Source organism: Physeter macrocephalus, chromosome 18 (assembly GCF_002837175.3).
Source record: "Physeter macrocephalus isolate SW-GA chromosome 18, ASM283717v5, whole genome shotgun sequence".
NCBI classification, from domain to species: Eukaryota; Metazoa; Chordata; class Mammalia; order Artiodactyla; family Physeteridae; genus Physeter; species Physeter macrocephalus.
In genome coordinates, this window is record NC_041231.1 from 55626338 (window position 1) to 55652861 (window position 26524).

General features: G+C 43.0%; 1 protein-coding gene across 1 annotated transcript in view; it reads left to right on the forward strand.

The window, feature by feature from the left end:
• GLB1 (galactosidase beta 1) overlaps positions 1–26524 on the forward strand; it is a 94697-nt gene that overhangs the window by 53642 nt on the left and 14531 nt on the right. The window contains exons 11-15 of the mRNA XM_007125241.3: positions 10182–10256; positions 12614–12703; positions 16368–16481; positions 18115–18246; positions 20324–20563. Coding sequence (XP_007125303.2) covers positions 10182–10256; positions 12614–12703; positions 16368–16481; positions 18115–18246; positions 20324–20563 — 651 coding nt within the window. The remainder of the gene's footprint in view (positions 1–10181; positions 10257–12613; positions 12704–16367; positions 16482–18114; positions 18247–20323; positions 20564–26524) is intronic.

Below are 26524 nucleotides of genomic sequence, written 5' to 3' on the forward strand. Positions count from 1 at the left end.
GGCCATGGCTCACGGGCCCAGCCGCTCCGCGGCATGTGGGATCCTCCCAAACCGGGGCGCGAACCCGGTTCCCCTGCATCGGCAGGCGGACGCGCAACCACTGCGCCACCAGGGAAGCCCAGGTTTGTTTATTTTTAAACAGATTTATTTAGATATAAATCACATACCATAGACTTCATCCATTTAAATTACACAATTCAGTGGGTTTTGTATGTTAATTTTTTTTAATTGTGATAAAATATATATAACATAAAATTTGCCATTTTAACCATTTTTAAGTGTACAATTCAGTGGCATTAATTACATTCATAATGTTGTGTAACCATCGCCATTATCTATTTACAAAATCTTTTCATCCACCCAGACAAAAACGCTAACTATTATGCAATAACTCCCCATTTCCCCTTCCTTTCAGCCACCGGTAAGTGCTAGTCTACTTTCTGCCTCTGTGAATTTGCATACTGTAGATGTTTCACAAAAGTGGAACCATACAATATTTTCCTTTTGTGTCTGACTTATTTCACTTAGCATAATGTTTTCAAGGTTCATGTTATAGCATGTATCAGAAGTTCATTTCTTTTCATGGGTGAATAATACTTCATTGTATATATACAGGCAGCCCTCCATATCTGTGGGTCCCACAACTACAGATTGAAAATATTAAAAAAAAAAAATTACAGAAAGTTTCAAAAAGCAAAACTTGAGTCTGTTGCACGCAGGCAGTTTTTTACATAATATTTACATTGTATTTACGACTATTTACATAGCATTTACACTGTATTAGGTATTATAAGTAATGTTGAGCTGATGTGAAATATATGAGAGAATGTGCACGGAACATATGCAGATGTACTCAAGTCCCTTGAGCATCCTGGAATGTTGGTATCTCTGGGGGTCCTGAAATCAATACTCTGCAGATACAGAGGGACGACATGTATACCACAGTTTGTTTATCTATTCACCTCATTCATCTCTTGATGGACGCTTGGGTTGTTTCCATCTTTTGCCTATTTTGAATGATATTACATTGAACATTGGGGCACAAGTATCTGTTCAAGTCCCTGCTTTCGATTCCTTTGGGTATATACCTCTCAGTGGTGTTGCTGGCAGGTTTATTTTTAGAATCATTTTCCTTCTGAAATAATGAGCTTTTCTATGCTTAACATAGAAAAACAATCCAAGTCAAAAATTAAAAGCAGATATTTACATGTGCTTTTCTTGCACAAAACATCATCTAATCTTTGGCCTCATCATAACCTCACGTTTTTATTCTCCCATATATTTAGCTACTTCTTTCTGCCCCCTCCCCCAACCCCTGCAACCCCTCACATTTTCTTGACCTTCCCTTGCTCTTAGGATTGATGGCTGTTAGAGTCTTTCACCATCACCCTCCATAGCCCTCTCTGCTGCTGTTCAAGGGCCCCTGCTCCACAATCCACCGGCCTGGACCATTCTGCTGTCACACTCTGGCCCTGAAACCAGGCAGGAGGACTGTGAACTTCAGTGTGGACTGGCTGGAACAGGGATTTGTACTTCCAACCTCAACTGGACCTTTAATTATCTGCACTTCTCTATTTACATCCTGGTCTCTTCTCCCCATCTAGTGGGAACCAACACTGCCATGCTTTCTCCTTAAGGTACAGGTGATGGTATCTCCTCCTTCACCAAGAACGTTAATGCTGCTGAATACACCATGTGACATAGTCAGATATGCATTTCAAAAAGGGTACTGAGGGGCTTCCCTGGTGGCGCAGTGGTTGCGCGTCCGCCTGCCAATGCAGGGGAACCGGGTTCGCGCCCCGGTCTGGGAGGATCCCACATGCCGCGGAGCGGCTGGGCCCGTGAGCCATGGCCGCTGGGCCTGCGCGTCCGGAGCCTGTGCTCCGCAACGGGAGAGGCCACAACAGAGGTAGGCCCGCATACCACAAAAAAAAAAAAAAAAAAAAGGGTGCTGAGTGAGGCACCAAAAGCAAATGTATATTTAAATGAGTAAAAAAATCATTACAAACTTACCGTTACCAGGGGATAAGTGAGGGGAGGGATAAATTGGGAGATTGGGATTGACATATACCCACTACTGTATATAAAATAGATAACTAATAAGAACCTGCTGTATGGCACAGGGAACTCTACTCAATACTCTGTAATGGCCTATATGGGAAAAGAATCTAAAAAGAAAAAAGAGTGGATATATGAATATGTATAACTGATTCACTTTTCTGTACACCTGAAATTAACACAATATTAATCAACTATACCCCAATAAAAATTGTTTAAAAATCAATACAAATTTTAAAATTTTTAAATTAAAATAATTGCAAACATCACAAAACTTAAAAATATATTTTGGCTTTATTAACTGAAACACCTCTGCCATCCTTCTTTCCTTATATTCTTTTGACTGCATGCTGTTTTATTGTCTCTTCGGATGACAACAATGTTTGTAATCTTCTCTAGAGAGACTGGCAATCTTTCTCAAGTGTGACTGATTGAAATTTGTTTTTTAGTATTGATAGTTTAGAAAAACAGGAAAGCTTCACATTTTGTTACTAATAGCATTATATGAATATTTAGGATTGTTATCTAAACTGGGGAAATCTCTCTCAAATTCTTTCATGCATGAGCTGTAATATTTGGAAGAAATTTCTGTAGACAGGTCCTGGCCCCATAACTTTTTTTTTTTAACATCTTTATTGGAGTATAACTGCTTTACAATGGTGTGTTAGTTTCTGCTTTATAACAAAGTGAATCAGCTATACATATACATATATCCCCATATCTCTTCCCTCTTGTGTCTCCCTCCCTATCACCCTCCCTGTCCCGCCCCTCTAGGTGGTCACATCTCCCTCCCTCCCACCGTCCCTATCCCACCCCTCTCGTGGTCACAAAGCACAGAGGTGATCTCCCTGTGCTATGCGGCAGCTTCCCACTAGCTATCTAATTTACATTTGGTAGTGCATATATGTCCCTGCCACTCTCTCACTTCGTCACAGCTTACCCTTCCCCCTCCCCATGTCCTCAAGTCCATGCTCTAGTAGGTCTGTGTTTTATTCCTGTCCTACCACTAATCTCTTCATGACATTTTTTTTTCTTAGATTCCATATATATGTGTTAGCATACGGTATTTGTTTTTCTCCTTCTGACTTACTTCACTCTGTATGACAGACTCCAGGTCTATCCACCTCATTACAAATAACTCAGTTTCATTTCTTTTTATGGCTGAGTAATATTCCATTGTATATATGTGCCACATCTTCTTTATCCATTCATCTGTTGATGGACACTTAGGTTGCTTCCATGTCCTGGCTATTGTAAATAGAGCTGCAATGAACATTGTGGTACATGACTCTTTTTGAATGATGGTTTTCTCAGGGTATATGCCCAGTAGTGGATTTCTGGGTCGTATGGTAGTTCTAGTTTTAGTTTTTGAAGGAACCTCCATACTGTTCTCCATCGTGGCTGTATCAATTTACATTCCCACCAACAGTGCAAGAGGGTTCCCTTTTCTCCACACTCTTTCCAGCATTTACTGTTTGTAGATTTTTTGATGATCTGGCCCCATAACATTTTAAACCCTGTTTTCCCTCCACAACCCACATATTTCTGGAGCTGCGTGCCTTAGAGCACAATCATATTGCGAGTGAGCATAATCTGTTAGCAATAATTTACCTACTCATAGGAGTGACAGTGAACCTTGTAAATATATTCTATGCCCAAATTAAATAAATCCCCACCCTTAACTCTCCTTTGGTTGAATCTCAAAGATGCCTGTAGCCACTCTAAAGCCTCCTGACCCAAGAGGATGTTTAACACAGGAAAGCTGGAGCAGAAAGAGGTGAGGGTCTTAGCCTTTTGTGGTTAAATTGCATTACTTCTGCAAATTTTACAAAAACCTATGACCCTGAGAACGCACTGCTAGGACCCTCCCTTGGGGCACTTCTGGCTGCAGAAGATGAGTTCAGCAGCTGCTTCAGTAACCTAGGAATTAGATGATGGCAGGGCCAACGGGGAGTGGAGAGGAAGCAGTTGATTTGAAAAATATTCAGGAGGTAAAACTGGTGGAATTTGGCAACTGGCTGAATGCCGGTGTGAGGAAGAATGAGGAGTCACTGATTTGTCCAGGTTACAACCTTGGTTGGATAACTAGATTGGTATTGGGGTCAGCAGCTAACATAGAGGGTTGCAGAGAAGGCACAGGTGAGAAGGGGGAGGGAGAAGCAAGTTGAGCTCAGGATGCCTCTGAGGACATCCAAGTGGAGGTGTCTGTCTGGTAAGCACCTCACTTAAGAGTGAGAAGCTCCAGGAAGAATCCGTTAGGCACGGATTCTGCAGTCATTGTGGAGGTGGAGGCTGAAGTCCAGGAGAGGTTGAGATTGCACGCAGAAGCTGAGTGAGAAAGGCAGCGGGCCAAGCAAAAGACAAACCCAGAGGATCCCAAGCATTTAACCAGTGGCCACAGTAAAATGAACCCATGAAGGAGACAGAGTCTTCAGAAATTAATGTAATTCAGTAGTTTATGATAGATTGCAGCTTAAGATGTGGTCATCTTTCCCCACTTCTCTCTCTTTTTTTTTTTTTTTTTTTTTTTTTGCGGTACACGGGCCTCTCACTGTTGTGGCCTCTCCCGTTGCGGGGCACAGGCTCCGGACGTGCAGGCTCAGCGGCCATGGCTCACGGGCCCAGCCGCTCCGCGGCATGTGGGATCTTCCCGGACCGGGGCACGAACCCGCGTCCCCTGCATCGGCAGGCGGACTCTCAACCACTGCGCCACCCGGGAAGCCCCCCACTTCTCTTTTTTGATATTTCAGGTTTAGAAGAGAGAAATGAACGACTTTAAAAGTGAGCTCTTTCTTAAGAGCCTTTGTAGATGTTCGCTTCGATGGTTTGTTAGATGGTATTCAAAGTATTTGTCTGCATCAAGGAAAAGAAATGGAATCATAAATACCCCCCATACATAGCTCTTCCTGCCTCTTTCCTTCACCAAAGACTTAAAAAGTCGAATGGGTCTCTTCTTTAGTTCATCTCAAGAGTAAGCTGGGTGGAGATGGACAGTCTCTTTCACTGACATGGACTCCCAGAGGTGGGAATTTCCCAGCAGGCTGCACAAGCTTGTGCTCAGCAGTGAAGACTCCAGGCAGCCCTTTGCACAGGACTCTTCAAGGCGTGGCAAAGCTTGTGACATTTGCATTTTTAAATGTATTCTCTTTGGTGTGGGTAAAAGTCAACCAGACATGGTTAACACCTTGACCTCGGGGATGAAGCGTAATACTATAGGGTATTGCCCTCCTCCTTGGTAGCAATTCCTGAGAGGGGCAGTGGTGAGTTTATTTTTGTATGCTTTTGAATGAATTTCAGACCGATTTTTTAAAGTTTTGCTCCAGTTCTTCATAGGGATTCCATCAAAGATGAGTCCAGCTGACTTTCTGAAGATGAGTCATTCTGCAGAAATTAAGTTGTAGTTGAGGACCTTGATGACTGGAGGGGATCTTGGAATTTCATGAGGGTGGTAGTGAGGCTGGGCGGGGACTGGACATGAGAGAATGGCCATCGTGATTTTCAGTACTTCGGAAGCTTAACGAAGTTTGAAACTTGACCCAGGACCAGTCTACACTGGCTGATTGATTGTCCTTCTTGGTTTATGGTTGGAATGACATTAGCTCAGTGGGTAGACACAGCTGTCTCTTGATGATCCATGTTGCTGGTGGACACAGTGTTTATGTCTGATAATTAAGGATTTTGATGTGAATATTACTTAATGAATGTTAGTCTTTTTAAAAAAAACTTATTGAAGTATAGTTGATTTATAACGTTGTGTTAATTTTTGCTACGGCAGAAGTGACTCAGTTATACATATATATATATATTCTTTTTCATATTCTTTTCCATTATGGTTTATCAGAAGATATTGAATATAGTTCCCTGTGCTATACAGTAGGACCTTGTTGTTTATCCATCCTATATATAATAGTTTGCATCTGCTAATCCAAATAGATAGTCTTTTACAGTGTCATCTGTACTCTTGTGGCATTAGTCTATTCATTTCCTACAGACCTGGCTTTTCTAGTCTGTCTTCCAGAGTGGTTTCTCTGAAATGCTGATGTGGTCAGGATGCCTTCCATGACTCTGCGCCTGTTTTCATCAAGCCTCATCTTTCAATTCTCCCCCTTTTTTTGGTACCACTTTAAAAATATTGAAGTGTGGTTAATTTACAATGTTGTGTCAGGTTCGGGGTGTACAGCAAAGTGATTCAGTACTTTTTCATTCTTTTTCAGATTCTTTTCCATTATAGGTTATTACAAGATATTGAATATAGTTCCCTGTGCTATACAATTCTCACTTTCTTGTGAGTCTCTAGCCTTAAAATGAAGGTACATAAAATTCTAGAATTTTACAGGAGGTGCAGTTTACAGCTCCTGGCCTCTGCACAAACTTGGCCCTCTTCCCTTATCCATCTGGAAAATGAGGACACATCTCATTACCTTCTCTGGGTTTTGTCTTTTTTGTTGTTGTTGTTGTTGTTTTGTGGTATGCGGGCCTCTCACTGTTGTGGCCTCTCCCGTTGCGGAGCACAGGCTGGATCTTCCCGGACCGCGGCACGAACCCGCATCCCCTGCATCGGCAGGCGGACTCTCAACCACTGTGCCACCAAGGAAGCCCAAAGGATTTTTTTTTTTTCAAAAAAAAAAAAGAAGAACAGCCCCAGAGCAAAAACCCCATGTATTATGTCTGACTCCCTGCCAAGTCACCCTAAAACAAAGCTCCCAACTGGACAAGCCTGGCTCCTGTACACAGAGCAAGACTGGCAGAGAGAAGCTGAGTGTGCAAGTGCTAGCACATTCATCTGCATTACCGTTAAATATGAATAGACAACTAAGGATGATGGCCAGATGTTTGAGCACATCCATAAAACCTGCAAAGGGAAAGAGAAAGACCAAGATGAAATAAACAGAAAAATAACCCTAAAGGCAACAGAGAATTCAGGAGACAGGAGAGATCTTAAACAAAACAAAGCAAACTTTCTCAAATTTATATCCTTTAGAGAGATTTGAGAAGATATTGCATCCATAAAATAAGAACAGGATACTATGATAAAGGAGACCAAGAAAAAGATATTGGAAATTAAAAATAATATCCTAGAAATTAGAACCAGAAGACAGAGATGGAAACAAGAGAGAATATATGAGACATACAGAGGAAGAATCTAGGATGTGCAGGTTACTTATAAGGAAGGGGGAAAAAAATGGAGAAAAAGAAAACATCAAAGAAACAGTACAGATTTTTTTTCCCAAACAGAAAAGGATATCTGAGTTGCCTAGCATAATGAACGTAAAAAACATATGTATCCAGACACATCCTTATAAAAATTTAGGACATTGAGGATAAACAGCCTACAAGCTTCTAGAGAGAAAAAGCTGGTCACCTTTTTCAGGAATGAGCCTGGCATGAGCCACACCAGGTGATAGAGGACACAGAACAGTACCCTTGTCATTCTAAGGGAAAATTATTTTCAATATAGAATTCTATACCCATCCAAATTATTAATTAAATGTGACATATTCAGACATTCCAAAGATTCAGGAAGTTTACCTCCCATGTGCCAGTCCTTAGGAATTTACTTGAGATTTCTCTAGTGAAATGAGGAAGTCATGGGTGTCTAGAAACAGGAAGGAAAAGCCAGAAGAATAATGAAGGTAAATCCTGGACTCTCGGAATTTGCTGGTGGTCCGGTGGTTAGGACTCAGCGCTTTCACTGCTGTGGGCCCAGGTTCAATCCCTGGTCAGGGAATCAAGATACCACAAGCCATGCGGCAGGGCAATAAATAAATAAATAAATAAAATATAAAAGTTTAAAAAAAATCCTTGACTCTCAAGCCTTGGAGCAGGAAGACTGAGGGTTCCAGTAGGAAGTTTTCTAGGGGGGGAAAAGTGGTGGGAGAAACTTGATACCATCTCTGGAAATTTGGAACAACCTAAAGAGCTGTTAACCTAATGGCAGACAGGAAAAAAGAAAGGCAATTAGAAACCCCAGGGAAGAGAAGAGAAAAAAAGCATCTACAAGGAGAGAGAACATGCCATCCCAGTACATATCCACCACTTAGCTGTGCAGAGAGCAATATTTATATAATTATAATAATGTGAGCATTGGTGATTGTTTTGTTTTTTTGTTTGTTTTTGGTTTTGGCTGTGTTGGGTCTTTGTTGCTGCATGCAGGCTTTCTTTTTAGTTGCAGCGAGCAGGGGCTACTCTGTTGTGGTGCGCAGGCCTCTCATTAAGGTGGCTTCTCTTGTTTCAGAGCACAGGATCTAGGTGCGAGGGCTTCAGTAGTTGTGGCACAGTAGTTGTGGCACATGGGCTCAGTAGTTGTGGCTCGCGGGCTCTAGAGCACAGGCTTAGTAGCTGTGGCACACGGGCTTAGTTGCTCCGCGGCATGTGGGGTCTTCTTGGACCAGGGCTTGAACCCGTGTCCCCTGCATTGGCAGGCGGATTCTTAACCACTGCACCACCAGGGAAGCCCTGATTTTTAATTTAGAGTCAATGTACACTTGAAGGGAGGACTTATGACTATAGACTAGACCTTTAACCTTGACAATGTAAAAAGTACAGTTGATGGTTTGGAGATGGGAGTGGAGAGGAGAGCTCAGCAAAGCATGCAAATATCCTTATCTTTAAATGTGTGGACACAAAGGATGTCTTAGTTGGTTAGAACTGAGAAATAAAGGTATATGATATTATTTAAAGCTACAAAGGTAACCAGTAGAGAAAGTGAAAATGACATAACCACATTGGTAAGAAAAGAAGATATCCAGAAGAGTACAGCTGAGCTAAATCCCATGTATTAAAGAAATCAATAATCATGCTTTAAATTGATTGAACAAGAAATAGCAGATGAGTATATTATTTAGAGACTAAAAGAAGCAAAAATTGGAAGAATTAAATGATTTTTTTTTATTTTTTTAAATTTTTTAATTTTTTTTTGCGGTACACGGGCCTCTCACTGTTGTGGCCTCTCCCGTTGCGGAGCACAGGCTCAGGACGCGCAGGTTCAGCGTCCATGGCTTACAGGCCCAGCCGCCCCGCGGCATGTGGGATCTTCCCAGACCGGGGCACGGACCTGTGTCCCCTGCATCGGCAGGGGGACTCCCAACCACTGCGCCACCAGGGAAGCCCTAAATGATTTTAAATTGGTTTCCTCTGAAGAACAGAACTAAGAGAATAGTGAGTCAGGAGACTATTGCTTTTTACTATAGAAGTGTTTTATCCTCTTCTTTTTTATTACTTTTAAAAGGGAAGCAGAGAGAGCAAGAGAGAGGAAGGAAGGAAGGAAGAAAGGAGGAAAGAAAGAACTGTAAGGATCCTGACAGATCATAATACAACCTACTTGGAGATTCCAGATGGACATAGACGTTTTTAAGACCTGGGAATTACACCCATACCTTCTGATGTTAATATAAATTGTGTGTGTGACTCTGTGTGTGTACATATTTAATAAGGTTTTATTTTCTAAATTTTTTTATTTAAAAATAATTTCAAGCTCACAGAAAAGTTTCAAGACTAAGAATATTACAAAGAACACTGGTATATTCCACACCCAGATTCACCCCTGTCAACATTTCACTCTATTTGCGTCATCATTTGCCCCTCACCAAGCCCGTGTGTTCCCTAAACCTCTGGAGGGTTGCAGACATCAGGACCCTTTACCCCTAAATACTTGAGTGTGTATTTTGTAAGAATAGGCAGGAATATGCTCTTATATAACCACAGCAAATTTAACATTGACACAAAACTTTAATCTACCAATGAGATTTAATCTGCAAATACCATCTTTTCCTACTATAAACTCCCTCCCTTCAGAGTGCATTTCACCGTGTACCTTTTTCCTTTTCTCCTCCACTTCAGTCTTCAGCTGTCACCTTTATTCTCTCTACTTGTTTTTGCTTTCGGTTTGAAGTCTTTTGTTCTATAATTATTTGAATGATTCCTGGAGCTTAAAGAACAGGCATACAAAGATATACACTTAGATTCTGTGTGGGGGAGAATTTTTGGTTCCTTTGCCTTTCCAAAAATCACTGGCACTGTTGTTTGACTCTTTGACTCTCTTTTGAAACATGAATTGTATAGATATGTTTCTGAGAGTTTAATGGCTGTTTTTCTTTTCTGTCTTTTTCCACTCTGGTTTATAGTTTGAAAAAGTACCGGAAGGCCCTATCCCTCCATCCACACCAAAGTTTGCATATGGAAAAGTTGGTCTAAAAAAGGTAAGGAAAAAAAAAATGACAGAAACATTGAGAGCGAGGAAGTGGAATTCAGCAGTCGTGAGTGAAAGTGTTATGCTGGGGAATCGGTTTGTTATTTTTCTGTGAACTTGTTTTCTGTGAGACTGATGTGGTGGATGATGTTTCTGGGAAAACAGGGACACGGGAGGTGAGAGACTCTGTGTGCCTGTTGACAGGGTGAGCACATGGGGCACGAGCGGGCATTCTTAGATCATTTTGGTTCCATTATCCATGTCAAAAGCAGCACTAGGAGCCCTTGTGGGAATAACATGCAACCTTATTGTTATGGCTGGTGATGGTCTTTTCTATAATTCACCTTTCTCAAAGGGGGTTCTCAAAAGCCACAGGCATTAACCCTCAATTATACACTCCCCTCCATCTCAAAATTATGTCCTCGTGGCTTGTGGCTTATATGGTAATTGGGACATCAGGGGGGAAAGCTAGAAATGAATCATAAATATGAGCGAAGACCATTTTATTCTAGGGAAAGAGACAAAGAAGCGAGGTTTCATTTGATAGGAGTGACGTAAGCCCAAATCAATTTGTTTTGACCATCTGTGTCTTCAGGTTTTCCCCTCTGATAATCCCTAACTCCTACATGGGTTAACTCACAAGGAAAAAAAAGTTACATATTTCTTAAGAATCTTGATAATTCTAAAATAGCATCATAAGTTTTTATCTTTAAGCAAAATACCAAACATGATTGTATAATTTTTCCATTCATGAAGCCCTTTGATGTATTATTGGTTGGTTGAGCTCTTGTAACATTTTTCACCTACTGTCGGATACATGTGTTATGATCTACAAAGAATGTGTTCTCTCTGCCTGATAGGAGTCTTGCTTTAGATTAACCAAACTCTGATCACACTTGTAAAGGGAGTACCTTCTACTTGTTCATTGCTACTGCTACTTAAGGAAAGGGTTGGTTTGTGTCTTTCTAAAAATTGTTTTAATTTTTGGCTGTGTTGGGTCTTCATTGATGTGCGTGGGCTTTCTCTAGTTGTGGCGAGCAGGGGCTACTCTTCGTTGTGGAGCATGGCCTTCTCATTGTGGTGGCTTCTATTGTTGCGGAGCATGGGCTGTAGGGTGCATGGGCTTCAGTAGTTGTGGCGCACGGGCTTAGTTGCTCCGCGGCATGTGGGATCTTCCCGGACCAGGGATCAGACCTGTGTCCCCTGCATTGGCAGGCGATTCTTAACCACTGTGCCACCAGGGAAGTCCTGGTTTATGTCTTTACAGAGCTGTGAAAATTTTATTTTTATGCAACAGAAAATAACTGCAAATGTTTCAAACAACAACACTGCTAAAACATAGCTACCTTAGTACCAGAGCACATTTTGTTTACCAGGAAGGAAAATTGTGAGACCAGAAACTAAATATATACAATTGAAGATAGCAAATCGGCATATAACTAAATGAAGTTTAAGTAGAACATAGTTATATAGGATAAAAGCTGTCACCATGAGTTGAGTTCCTTTAGTTGTCCAAGTGGGAAAGCACCCACTCAGCTGAATTGATGGATTGTACTTAAGACTGTTTTCTACCATGCTGCCTATCGGCGAGGTAACCATGAAAAGTGTTTATAAAATTCCTGACCACTATCGTATTAGGGAAAGCCCTGGGTTTGGAGCCAAACCTAACTGCAAATCCTGTCTGCGCCTTGATTCAAGTGAGCTGCTCTGAGCCCCATTTCTTCTTTCCTAAAAGGGGACAGTAATGCCTGCCTTTCCTGGTGTTGTGAGGATTCAGTGAGTTATGCGGGTAAAGTGATGTCTCCCCTGGAGTTTGGTGAGGCACCCAGAGCTTATAGACATTATCATTGTTGTCATTGCATCAGAATAAACACCGTGAGCTGCAAGAATACACAATCATAAGTATTAATTGAGTGTCTACCTTGTGCTGGCATTGGAGGTAAGCACAGTACAGACCCTGCCCTTAAGGAGCTGACGGTCAGCAAGGACAGCAGTGGTATAAACAACTGGAAAGTGATACAGACGTGGGAAATATGCTGCAGACAAATTCAGAGGAGGGCACAGTCAGAGCTACTTCATTGGGAGTGGTGGGAAGGCTTTGGTTTTCATGCATTTTAAGGGCCTTTCACATACAGGAGGTTGTGTTTGCAAATATGTATGTTTGAAACTATTTTTAAGTTTATCATCCGTTAACTTTCATCCAGAGTTAAGGAATAGATGGAATTGATTGAAGGTGACTGGGGGACAGCACTAAGTAGAATTTGAGCCATTTCAATTTATTTAGGGGTTTGGTCAATGACGTTATTCTCTACTGTGATTACCAGGGAGGGGAGACAGTGAGTGAATGCTACTTTTGTTTCTTTTCAGTTAAAGACAGTGGAGGAAGCTCTCGACATTCTGTGTCCCTCTGGACCCATAAAAAGCGTTTATCCCTTGACATTTATCCAGGTGAAACAGGTAGGCCTTCAAAGGTAATGCTTCACCTTTTTTCTACTTGCAAAAATGTGCTTTCTGCACTGCCTGTTCTGAACACAGAGACCAAAACGGTAAGTAGATAAATCAGACCCCACATAAATTAACCATGGATCTCCACGCTCTCTTCAGTTCTAAGTACTACATGGTGAGCTGATCTTTCCTGTGTTTTCCCCCCATTTCTTATTATCAGATAGGTAGTAGCTCATCCTGCTTCAGCATAATTCTGTACAAGCTATAAATTGAGTATATTTAGGACATAATTAATCTTTCTTATAAGGTATCAGAGGAAAACCACTATTTTATTACTCAAAAAAGACAATTATTTGTCCTTAGCTCAAAGGTAGAAGGACTGTGTTCTTAATAGATTAGGCTATTAGAGATTCTTTTTCCTGCTTTTGAAGAGAACAAGAACAGAGTACATCGTGTGTGTGTGTTTAATCTCCAGGCCACAGCCCCATCTTTATTGTAAAAGTTTTCCCCAACTTTTTATTTTGGAAAACTTGCCAGAATAGTACAACAAACACCCATACAGCTTTCACCTAGATTCACCAAGTGTTAACAGTTACTTCACTTGCTTTATCTTTCTCTGTGTGTATACGCAGTCAACTGCTTTTTTTTTTCAGCCGTTTGAGGTAGTTGTCAACATCATGACACTTCACCTTTAAATATTACAGCACATATTTTTAAGAAGGACATTATCCTACACGACCATAAATAATGATCACCCTTAAGAAATTTAGCATTGGGACTTCCCTGGTGGCACAGTGGTTAAGAATCCACCTGCCAATGCAGGGGACACGGGTTCGAGCCCTGGTCCGGGAAGATCCCACATGCCGCGGAGCAACTAAGCCCGCGAGCCACAACTACTGAGCCCGCGTGCCTAGAGCCTGTGCTCTGCAACGAGAAGCCACCACAACGAGAAGTCCGCGCACTGCAACAGAGAGTAGACCCAGCTCACCACAACTAGAGAAAGCCCGCGCAGCAATGAAGACCCAACGCAGCCAAAATTTAAAAATAAATCAATCAATAAATTTATTTTTATAAACAGAAAGAAATTTAGCATTGATACAATCCTATTATCTAATACACATTCCACAGTCAGGTATCCCTGGTCATTCCAATAGTGTCCTTTATAGCTTAACTTTTTTCAGTCCAGTTTCCATTTCATGATCACACATTGTCTTCTTTCATCTGAAACGGTTCCTGAGTCTTTTTTTCTCTCTCTCTCATGACATGGACATGTCTGAAGAGGTCAGCCCAGTTTTGTATATGGCCCCTCACTGGTTAGATTCAGTGAAACATTTTTGGTGCAAACATGACAGCGGTGATGTGTTCTTCTCAGGGCACCATTTCAGGATGCCCATGACGTCACTTTTTGCCTTGGGTTCAATGTTCAGTTTGATCACTTAGGATCTCAGTCCCGTTTTTTGAAATGGAAAGTTATCCCGGCCCTCCTTTCTGACTTCCTAGGGAGATCACCTTCTAGAGGGAATAATAGCACATCTGATCTCACTTTAACGTATTTTGCCTCCAGTTACTATTATTATACTTGTGATTTCACTCCAACAGCACTGCTTTGTGATAAATAAAAATGAATAATTAAGCTCCCCACCCCACACTTTTTTATCAGCTTTGAGTAGGTTCTTTCTCTGGTTCTAACACACACTGACTGTACGTCCACGTCTTCATCTACCTGTCTTCTCCACCTAGTAGGGTCTGAGCACATCAGCCAAGACACGACACAGAGCAGTAGGAACCTGGGAAGTGAATCCCAGGTTCATGTGTAGACAGACGCCAGCTGCCCTTGTTTTTCCTCAGACCCCTTCTTCTCTCTCATCTTTGGCCAAGGCAGTGCTCTCGGATCGGGTGGGGCTCCTGGGCCCTGGCTGTTTCAGATCTGGGACAAGCCCATAGAAGATTTTTTTTTTTTTAAGAAGATGTTGAGGGTAGGAGTTTATTAAGTTGTTTATTTATTTTTGGCTGTGTTGGGTCTTCGTTTCTGTGCGAGGGCTTTCTCTAGTTGCGGCGAGCGGGGGCCACCCTTCATCGCGGTGTGCAGGCCTCTCACTATCGCGGCCTCTCTTGTTGCAGAGCACAGGCTCCAGACGCGCATGCTCGGTAGTTGTGGCGCACGGGCCCAGTTGCTCCGCGGCATGTGGGATCTTCCCAGACCAGGGCTCGAACCCGTGTCTCCTGAGTTGGCAGACAGAGTCTCAACCACTGCGCCACTAGGGAAGCCCCCATAGCAGATATATTTCCAGTAAACCCCTCGGCGGGCACAGCTGCAGGGAGCAGGGTGCAGCCCTGGTACCCCTGCAGCTGCCCCCTACCCCATCCCCAAAGGTCTCAGCTTTGCCTTTGCAGGGAGCATCTCAGTTTCTGCTCCCCTCCTGGAAACCCCTGGCTAAGTTTTCCTCGGCCTCTGAGCTTGGACTCACCGCTTTGGTACTTTCAAAAGATAAAAACAAGAGAGAGGGCTTCCCTGGTGGCGCAGTGGTTGAGAGTCTGACTGCTAATGCAGGGGACACGGGCTCGAGCCCTGGTCTGGGAGGATCCCACATGCCGTGGAGCAACTAGGCCCATGAGCCACAACTACCAAGCCTGCGCGTCTGGAGCCTGTGCTCCACAACGAGAGGCCGCGATAGTGAGAGGCCCGTGCATCGCGATGAAGAGTGGCCCCCACTTGCCACAACTGGAGAAAGCCCTCGCACAGAAATGAAGACCCAACACAGCTATAAATAAATAAATAAATAAATTTAAAAAACAAGAGAGAGATGGAGATTTGGGGTCTGGGAGGGAGGCATCCTTGCACTTGAAGGTTTGACTGGCGACAGCAATAGCATTTCTTGAGTTCAGCACTTGCCTGCAACACAAGAACATGTGTTAGCGTTTGCCTTCCACTCCTGCAAGTCACCTCTCCACTTGCCTGGGGTGCACTTTCTTTCTTTTGGGGCCCAAGGAGTAGGGAACTTTGTCTCTGTTCCCTGCTGGATTTCCATTTGGACTCTCTTGTATGACTCAGGATTTATCCACCTCCCCCAGCTAATGGCCACAGCAGGAAGCCATGAACCGAGGCTGATGGTTGGGGCCTTCCTTTCGGACCATGGATCCCAGCTCTCAAAGTACTTTCTGACTTAGCGACAGGTTACACCCCCATCTCTGTCCGTTTCCCTCGTGCCTCCACTTTAAACAGTTTCTGATTGACTCTTGTTTTGTGTGTTAGAGTGGATTTAGCCCAAGAATCTGGCATTCTGTTGCCATTTGCCTTTTGTTGTTGTTGTCTTTGGTTCTGGTTTTTGAGGTAACAGAAATAACTTTGGGATATATATGATGGGATCCCCCTGAGTGATTCTGGGCAAATCACTTAACACATTCCAGGGTCCAGTTCCCTCTTGTGGGAGGGGAGGTGACGTTTGACAAAACACTCTTCAGGCTTCCTTGCAGTTCGCTGCTGTGATAATTTTATTCTGTGACCCGAAGATTGAAGCCGGTTCCCTTCTCTCAGATGGAATTTTTGCCGAGGCTGAGGAAGCATTTCATTCCTCTGGTTTTAGAAATGTCACTTTCACACAGATCGAGGGTGACCAAGTTCTCCTAACATGAATGGCAAGAGTGATGTCTTTTTCTTGCATCCTTCTCTAACCAGTACTTTGGGTTTGTGCTGTACCGAACAACACTTCCTCAAGACTGCAGCGACCCAACACCCCTCTCTTCGCCCTTCAATGGCGTCCACGATCGGGCCTACGTCTCTGTGGATGGGGTAAGAATCCTCTCTGTACTTGTGGGTCTGCCTCCACGGGAGAGGGGGTTTGTGGTTTGCACTTGGTAACATGACATTCAAGGCCGTTGCTGCCTTTCCATCCTCAGGCTCTACCCTCCTCGTGATGCCCCTTAGCTGTGCCCTGTGCTTGCTGATGTAGCCTCACCTGTGCTCCATCTACCTGAGATACACCCCCTCACCCATCCGAACTGCAGGACTGTGCTTAAGGCCCCACCTCCTCGGAAAGCTTCCTGGTTGCCCCAAATCCAGGGCCATCCCCTCTGACTGACCATGTGTGTCACCCATGTCTTCTTTGCTCCTGGAGGGCAGGGTCCATTTTGTACACCCCAGATGACTCATTTAACTTTGGGTCTTCATTACATGAGAAATTATATTCTGTAGGATTGTTCATGATAATTAGAGCTAAAAGACACAAAGGCTTTGGTTTTGTAGCAAAGTAAAGATAACATTTTAGGATTTCCCTTCCTCTCACTGAAACAATCATGTGAAAAAAAACACATGAAGAGATTTTTCCTAACCAAGAAAATTTGTTCAGAAAATTTTAAATGAAAATATTTCCATTCTGTTGTCATTAGCGGCTTTAATTTCAGTGGCAGCAAGTGTCTAAGACATTATGTGTATACTGGCAGCAATTGTTTCTAAAATTCAAATCTGGGAGTTGTCTTAGTGAATTACAGTCATTTTTTTTTTAAATCTTGCATTTAAAAAAACTAGGAATATGTTGCTGCTAAAATACCTGTTATTTCCCCTCATTCTATTATTTCATCTTTGTGGTAAATGCATCATATCAGGTATTTTGAAGCGAGACTACTCCACCTAACTCACTGATTTTATCTCGTTTGTCTGATTTTGTCTCCTCTCTCCATGTTGTTTAGAAGCTACTTTTTGTGACTGCCTTTTTGCTGTGAGAATGTGAAGAGGTTCCTGTATTAGGAATCTTCCCCTGGAATTTTTGCCTCTATCCCCTTTCTATTAAAAATAGATACACAGGCTACTCAACACTCTATTATAACCTATATGGGAAAAGAATATGAAAAAGAATGCATATGTATGTGTGTATAACTGAACCACTTTGCCGTACACCTAAAATGAACACAATATTGTAAATCAACTACACCCCAATATAAAATAAAAATTAAATTTAAAAAATAAAAAATAAACAACTTTCCTGGTGGTCCAGTGGTTAGAACTCCAAGCTTCCACTGCAGCGGGTGCAGGTTCGATCCCTGGTCAGGGAACCAAGATCCCACATGCCGTGCAGTGGGGCCAAAAATTTAAAAAAAACAAAAAATAAGATAAAAATAAAAAATAATAATAAATACAAAATTTAAAAATAAAAATAGATGCACAGCAAAATATCCCAGAGCTAAGGAAACCAGCCTTGCCCCTTCCTTGCTGGGAGCTGAGTCTGCTGACCTTCTTGTGTAGAAAGCAGTGATTTCAGGAACGTGGGCATCTGGCCAGTAGCTTGGGCAAAGGAGCCATCAGAGCATTTCCTCCCAAGTCTGGTGACACTTCCAGGCAGGAAAATGAGTGCTGAATTAACTGAACGGGCTGCCTCTCTGCTGACCCTCCCACCCTAGTTAATTCTCATTTGGCATTGAACTGACAGGTCCCCCACGGAGTCCTTGAGCGAAATATTGTGATCACCCTGAACATAACAGGGAAAGCTGGAGCCACCCTGGACCTCCTGGTGGAGAACATGGGGCGTGTGAACTATGGCAATTCTATCAACGATTTTAAGGTAGGCCTAGCTTCCCTGTTAGGAGTGAGGTTCAAAGGTTGACCTGTGCCTAAGCCACTAGGGAAGTTTCTGTAAATCCATTTAAAAACTCTCCCACATACACTCTTTCCCTCCAGCCCTGTTCACATAGAAGTAATTTTTAAAAGCACACACACCTTTCCGTATTTGATGAGTGAACCTACCGATTTGTTTTGCAACCTAGAAATTGGGTTATTTTGAAGAACTGTTTTCCTCTGCAGGTGATGAGAAAGTTGAGCTTTGCAAACAGAAGCCTTCCTTTGCATTTGAATTCAGTCATCCTTTAGTAAGAAACAGGAGGAGAAAGCCACTGCACCATGCTTTTCCTTTGTTTATAAAACCCACCGAGCTCGCAAAAGGCACTCCCTTGCCAACAAAGCCAGCTTAGCATTTGGTCTGCTCTGTTTTCTGGTTGTGGATGAACCAGGACAAACTCTTGAATTGCAGAGAACCTTCCCCTTGGTGCACTGCCTCTCACTTCTGTCGGTTAGTCTGTGCCTAGGTGTCTAGTCCAAATACGTTTTTCTAATGTACATTTTGAGAGCATTATTCAGCAAACATTTGTGAAGCTCATACTCTGCACATGCTCCATGAGGCGCTTTGGGGGATGCAAGGATGTTGAGATATAGGCTACCCCATGGGTAGCTCACCATCTGCTAGAGGAGGGAAGTCTTCACTGAGGGAATGATGGCACTACCCACTCTAGGAGAGGAGCGGTGTCTGGGGCTATTTCCTGACCCTCCTGGTGACACCTCGGAGGCAAGGCAATGACACTCTTAGGGAATAGCCATACAGGGGCCACTTTTGTCTCCAGTAGAAATGTCCCCGTTACAGTCCTTGTGCTCAGGCTGTAATTAGTGGCCTTCCTGCTTGGCTGTCACAGGCCACGCTGACCTATAGAGTGATGGGGACTCTTATGAGGTGTCTAAGTCCCCAGGACCCAGCAAAGAGCCTGGCACACAGCTGCCTTGTTAATGCTTATTGAATTACTAATTGGACAATTGAGGCTTGGTATTGAGAAGTGTCCTGGGACTAATTTGGGATCCCACTGGGTTGGAGAAGTTCCCCTCATAAAAGGCTGGGAAGAGGGGCTTCCCTGGTGGCGCAGTGGTTAAGAATCCGCCAGCCAGTGCAGGGGACACAGGTTCAAAAGGTTTCAGGGAATGGCTGGAAAGTTAAAGTTAACTGGAAGACACGACATTTGACTATTAAAACTAAAATCAAGAATTGAGGTCCTGGGCTTCCCTGGTGGCGCAGTGGTTAAGAATCCGCCAGCCAGTGCAGGGGACACAGGTTCAAGCCCTGGTCAGGGAAGATCCCACATGCCGCGGACCAACTTACCCGTGCACCACAACTGCTGAGCCTGCGCTCTAGAGCCCACGAGCCACAGCTGCTGAGCCCATGTGCCACAACTACTGAAGCCCGTGCACCTAGAGCCCGTGCTCCGCAATAAGAGAAGCCACCACAATGAGAAACCCGTGCACCACAATGAAAAGTAGCCCCCGCTCCCTGCAACTAGAGAGAGCCTGCGCACAGCAATGAAGACCCAACACAGCCAATAATTAATTAATTAATTAATTAATTAATTTTTAAAAAGGCTGGGAAGAGAAAGCCAGAAGAACCATGAGCAAAGGCTTCGATGTAGTGGCTGGTGCCATGGACACCCCAGGCCCCTGCCCCTGCTGGACAAATAGAGCAACTTCAGAATGTGAGTCTGAGGCTCCCTATCATCATCACGGCCCTTTCTATCCTTTTACAGTGGGCTGGATGTTCTTTTGCATCCCCCCCTCCACTCACTCTCTCATCCTCAAATTCCATCATTTCCTCTATTCTAGCAATGTCTCTGAACCAAACACTGAAGATTGGGGATTTGGGATCAAAAGCTCTGGCCTCAAGCCAGATCTGTCACTTTGATGTACACACCGTTTGAGTCTGCATATACTGTTTGTGTTTCATATGCCAGTTTGCTTTTCCCAGGAATTCAGGGCTGGAACACAGAGTCACTTGAAGCTTCCCTCCACCCCCACCCCCAGCTCATTGCTCTGTTTCTCCTTTACAGGGTCTTATTTCTAACCTGACCCTTGATTCCAATATCCTCACCAACTGGGAGATCTTCCCACTGGACATGGAGGATGCAGTATGCAGCCATCTGGGGACCTGGGATGGCCATGACAGCGGCTGTGCCCACAGCCCATCTGACTACACACTCCCGGCCTTTTATATGGCTAATTTCTCTATTCCCAGTGGGATCCCAGACTTGCCCCAGGACACCTTTATCCAGTTTTCCGGATGGACCAAGGTATGTGTCTTCATGGGAAGTGTTTGAATTCAGGCCTCAGACGTCTGGTTTTCAGTCTCTGATTGAGAATCAAAAAGAGCTGCTAATGGGATGCTGTGTGAGTCTGGGAGTGGAGGGTTTTCTTTGGAAGTTTCCCATTTCTCAGGAGCAGGACCATGGCGGATCTTTGAAGATGCAATGGTCAGCATGAAGGTACACCATCTACCCCATTTTCATTGACTGACAACTTCCTTTAGAAACTTCCTCCTTCCTCTAAGAAAAATCATAGTCCCCTTGGAAAGTGCCTAGGAGGAGCCCTTCTTCTTTATCCTGAAGAAAATCTGGCCCAGGCAAAGGGGTGAATCTCTGGAGAACCTGTTTTCTCTTGTTCATGCCTAACTCTATACCCTCAGAACACCCCCACCTCCGTGTGAAAATGCCCCTGGGCCCTGGGGGCATCCACCACTGTACGATCCTCAGCTCTCCCTTGGCCACTTTACTGCCTGCTCACTCTCCTTTATTCTTTGAAGACATCAGCATGTCTTCTTTCACCATTGTCTTCTCCACTGAAGTCCTGTTTTCATCCTAGATGCCCTTATCATGACTCAGTTATTCATTCAACAAATATTTTCGTGGCCACTGTTACCAAGAGTGGGTCCAGTTGCTTGCTGCTCTAAAGCCAATAAAGAGACAAGGTTGGTGGAAAGGATAGTTTGCTTTATTTTGGTTGCCAGCAATTGGGGGTGGGGAGGACAGACTCCTGCCCAAAGGCTGACTCCCCCCCGCCCCCAATCAGCAGGCAAGAGCTTTTATAGGTGGACGGAGGGGGCTACATATAGAAACAGCACAGTCAGCCTGACAGTCATATTGAAATTGGTCCTGTGGTGGTTTGACCACCTTCATCTTGATTGTTTTAAGTACAGTGTCAGTTTGTTACCATTTCCTTGAGGCCAATTCTCTGAATTGTGGCAGCTTATGTGATGGCTACAGTCTGGGCCTCATGTAGTTAACTTCTTCCACCTGGTGGAGGTTTCAGTATCTATAAGACAGCTCACAGAACATGGCTCAGAATATTATCTATAGCCCTTGAGGAGGAACTAAAGTCCTTGACTTTGCTTAATGACTAAACTATTAATGTTTTGTCCTATTTGATTGTTTTCCTTTGCTTCTGTATTTTCCCACTTCTCTCATTAAACCTATCCTTTGGCTAAAGTTTTTCTACAAGACAAAAGGCAGGTGGAGGACATGGGTGGGGAAGGACAATAGGGTCCTGCTCCATTTCAATCCCCCCTTTTCTTTGATACTCCCCAATCTTGATGGGGACAGGTATAGAACAAGAAAGGGAATAAAGTTTTGGATAGAGAGGTTAATCACAAACTTGGCAGAGGAAATTGGTTTTAGTTCCATTTCTGTTCCAATTTCCCCCATATCTTTGAGGGAATGGGCGACAACTGCTCTGGCTACTTCCTGCTGAAATGGGGCCTAGTCCTGCCTAATTTGGGGAATGGACAGAGTTGGAAATAATTTCGTATTCCAAGCTTAGCATCAATATTTTGTATTAAGAAAACATTGCCTCTGTCTTTGATTGCCTTGTCATAGTACCTGGACAAACATTTGAAAATGAGTAGACATATTGCAATGAGGATAATAATCAAAATGTATTTTTTTTAAAGATCAGCTTTTTAAATAAATTTATTCATTTTATTTATGTACTTTTGGCTGCTTTGGTTCTTTGTTGCTGTGCGCGGCTTTCTCTAGTTGCAGCGAGTGGGGGCTGCTCTTCGTTGCAGTGCGCGGGCTTCTCATTGCGGTGGCTTCTCTTGTGGCAGAGCACGGGCTCCAAGCATGCAGGCTTCAGTAGTTATGGCACGCGGGCTCAGTAGTTGTGGCTCGCAGGCTCTAGAGCACAGGCTCAGTAGTTGTGACCCACAGGCTTAGTTGCTCCGCGGCATGTGGGATCTTCCCAGACCAGGGCTCAAACCCATGTCCCCTGCATTGGCAGGCAGATTCTTAAGCACTGCACCACCAGGGAAGCCCCAAAATGTATTTTTATACTATTCTCTGAATGTATTTTTTTCCTTAGTGGTTAAAGCGGATGTACAGTGTATGTTTAATAGGCCATAAACATACTGTTTGGTTAGCCTAAAGTTCAAATTAAATCAGGTATAAGACAGAATGACTTCCCCATACCTCAATATGTGAAAATTTCTTCTATCATTTTCCCCTTTCAATTGTAAATAGAAAACATTGATAATCAATGTATTTTTCCAAATTGCCATAGTGGCTCAGTTGCCTACTCTGGGTCCATTCATGTCCCTCAGTGCTAGACCTACTTTTTGTTTATATATTTGACTAGTCATCTACATTGGGGGAAAACTAATCAGACATAACAAACAAGTACAGAAAAGTCTGTTGATGGGGAAAAGCCTGTTGATAGGCTATACATTTTATCAGTTATACCCAGTCGTCACACAAACATTGTACATGTGCTTTAAGCAGTAAACTTAAAGCCAGCAGTGATACACATCATTAATAGTTATATTCTGTGACAACTTCATTAAACATTTTTTTCCATCCTGAACATTGGGGTCAGAAGTATAGTTAGAAGAAAAACACCAGCTTTCCATTAGAATTCTTCAAATTTCTTATCAATATTTCTCTCTGAGATTCCTCAGGGGCCCTCTGGAAAACTCAAAATTAGATAGATAAAGAAACTTATCATCTGTTTTCAAAAGCAGCTCAATATTTCAGGAAAACTTTGTTCTCTTAACAGAGAGAAAACCAGATTCCCACCATGTACCAGCTACTGTTAATAACAAAATTCATTTACATAATTAAATTCAATCTAATCTTAATTGATCTTAACAACGTACAAAATTCTTTTCTCAAAGTACCTTTTTTTACAAAAAAAGGATACTTTCTGTATCCATATTAATTTGTCCCTTATTTTTTTCCCATCCAGAAGCAACCAGCTTTAGGACAAAATTATTCTCCTTTTATCCCTCAACAAAGATATCTCCAGGGAATTCCCTGGCAGTCCAGTGATTTGGACTCCATGCTTCCACTGCAGGGGGCATAGGTTCGATCCCTGGTTGGGGAACTAAGATCCTGCATGCCACATGGCATGGCCAAAGGAAAAAAAACAAAAATATCTCCATTCTTTATATTTTCTCTTGCCAACAACACACATCCTACTTGCTTTATATACTGAAATGTTTCCCTTATCATTTTTACATATTACAATTTTTAACCCTTTAAAACCTTAACAAAACTAAGAAACAAGTAATCGAACTGTTATACCAGCATTTTCTGATTGGCAAACTTAAGAACATATTCCATAACCTCTAAAAACATACATTTTTTTCATGCACAATTTATCTTTAATGTGATACCAGATGTATGTTTAATACACCTAAGTCCTCTTTCCTCTCTTTTTTTTTTTTTTTTTTCTTTTTTTGGCTTGAAGTTCTACTAATTAACCCAAGGCTGAAGTCTCAGGCAAAGTGAGCTGTGTTTGTATTTCAAGGACGTGTTAAGAGTTAACTTCAAACTTTCTCCTAAGCATATTTTTGTTCTCTCAGGGTCAGAATTCTGAGAAAACAAAAAGTATTTATCAAGCTAGCTTTCTCTAACTGCATATACAAAAATAACCAGTTTTGGAATTTCAAAAGAATTTCATCTTAACCAATTTTTTTCGGAGTTTGAAGAATACTGTTGGTGGCCACACAGTGTTTTAAGAAATCATTTTTCTTTTTCTTTAGTCATAGTGTCATAGTTAAAATCTTTCTAATGAACTGAACCTGAATTTCTCATTTTACAAAAGGCAACAAGAATACCAAATACACAAATGGAATTCACACTCACACACCAGAAGACAGAACTGTCACAGATCCTCTGAGAGAATGACCAATACAGAGTCCCAAACAAATACTTCCCAGCACAAACGGTCTTCAATGGTAGACACATGTCAGAACCAATTGGCAAAATGCCCAAATGACACTCGGTGCTCACAAATGGTTCTCAACATCAGACACACATCAGAACCAATTGGCAAAATGCCCAAATAGCACCTCATGCTCAAAAAGGAAGTTTACCCAGGTGCACACCAGTGAACTTGCCTTGGTCTTGGAGCTCATCAGCTCGTCCAGAGGCATCTTTCTGTTCCACCAAGGAAAAGCGTACTTCGGCAGCCAGCGGCGAGCAGGGGAGAAACAGGGAGGATCCCCGAAACAAATGGTTTTGGCAGCTGCTAGGAACGCCCCCAAATCCCCCTCTCAGGGCCAGCGAACCATGAGCAGTGGGCTCCTTGCAGCCATCCCAGTGCATCGTCATGGTGGCAGCTCTGCTGGAGAAAACCCCAAGGAGCCAGATATTGTGAGAGTGCAGCTTCACGTTGGGAGCCAAAATCTGTTAGCAAAAGTGGGTCCAGCTGCTCACTGCTCAAAAGCCAATAAAGAGGCAAGGTTGGTGGAAAGGAAAGTTTGCTTTATTTCCAAGGCTGGCAAGTGGTGGGGAGGGCAGACTCCTGTCCAAAGCTGACTTCCCCCACACTCCAACTGACAATCAGGGGGCAAGAGCTTTTATAGGTGGACGGAGGGGGCTACATATAGAAACAGCACAGTCAGCTCTGACAGTCGTCTTGAAATTGGTTCTGTGGTGGTCTGACCACCATCATCTTGATTGTTTTAAGTACAGTTAATCTTCAGCTCCAGGGTCGGTTTGTTACCATTTCCTTGAGGCCAATTCTCTGAATTGTGGCAGCTTATGTGATGGCTACAGTCTGGGGGGGCTACATATAGAAACAGCACAGTCAGCCTGACAGTCATATTGAAATTGGTCCTGTGGTGGTTTGACCACCTTCATCTTGATTGTTTTAAGTACAGTGTCAGTTTGTTACCATTTCCTTGAGGCCAATTCTCTGAATTGTGGCAGCTTATGTGATGGCTACAGTCTGGTCCTCATGTAGTTAACTTCTTCCACCTGTTGGGGATTTCAGTATCTATAAGACAACTCACAGGACATGGCTTAGAATATTATCTATAGCCCTTGAGGAGGAACTAAAGGTCCTTTTTTTTAACATTATTTTAAGATTTATTTATTATTTTTAAATTTATTTTTGGCTTGTGTTGGGTCTTAGTTGCGGCACGCAGGCTCTTCCTTGCTGCACGTGGGCTTCTGTCTAGTTGTGGTGCGCAGGCTCCAAGGCACGTGGGCTCTGTAGTTTGCGGCACACAGGCTCTCTAGTTGAGGCAAGTGAGCCCAGCAGTTGTGGCGCGTGGGCTTATTTGTCCTGTGGCATGTGGGATTTTAGTTCCCTGACCAGATATCGAACCCGCGTCCCCTGCATTGTAAGGCAGATTCTTTACCGTTAGACCACCAGGGAAGTCCCAAACTAAAGGTCCTTGATTTTGCTTAATGACTAAACTATTATTGTTTTGTCCTATTTGATTGTTTTCCTTTGCTTCTGTATTTTTCTCACTTCTCTGATTAACCTTATCCTTTGGCTAAAATTTTTATAGAGACAAAAGGCAGGCTGAGGACATGGTGGGGAAGGACCATAGGGTCTTGCTCCATTTCACTACTGTGTGCCCAAACTTTGTGCCAGGTGTTAAGGATACAATAATGAATAGAACCAGATATGGTTCTTGCCCTCATGGAACTTAAAGTCTTGTTGGAGCAGCCAACCCAAATCATATAATCACCCAAATTAAATGATAGAACTGCAGCTGCAATGGGTGCTAAGAAGAGATATGGAGGTTGATAATAATTGTGCATTTGACCTTGTCAGGGAGGTCAGGGAAGCCTTACCTGTGGACATGATGCTTGACAGAGGTAGGAGTGTTGAATAGGAATTAACGTGACAGAAAGGGGAGGGAAACATGCTCCAGGCAGAGGAGACAGCATATGCAAAGGCCATGTGGTTAGAGGGGAAAGTGGCCAGTGTGAGGAACTGATAAAGGACTGAAATGTATGGAACACAGA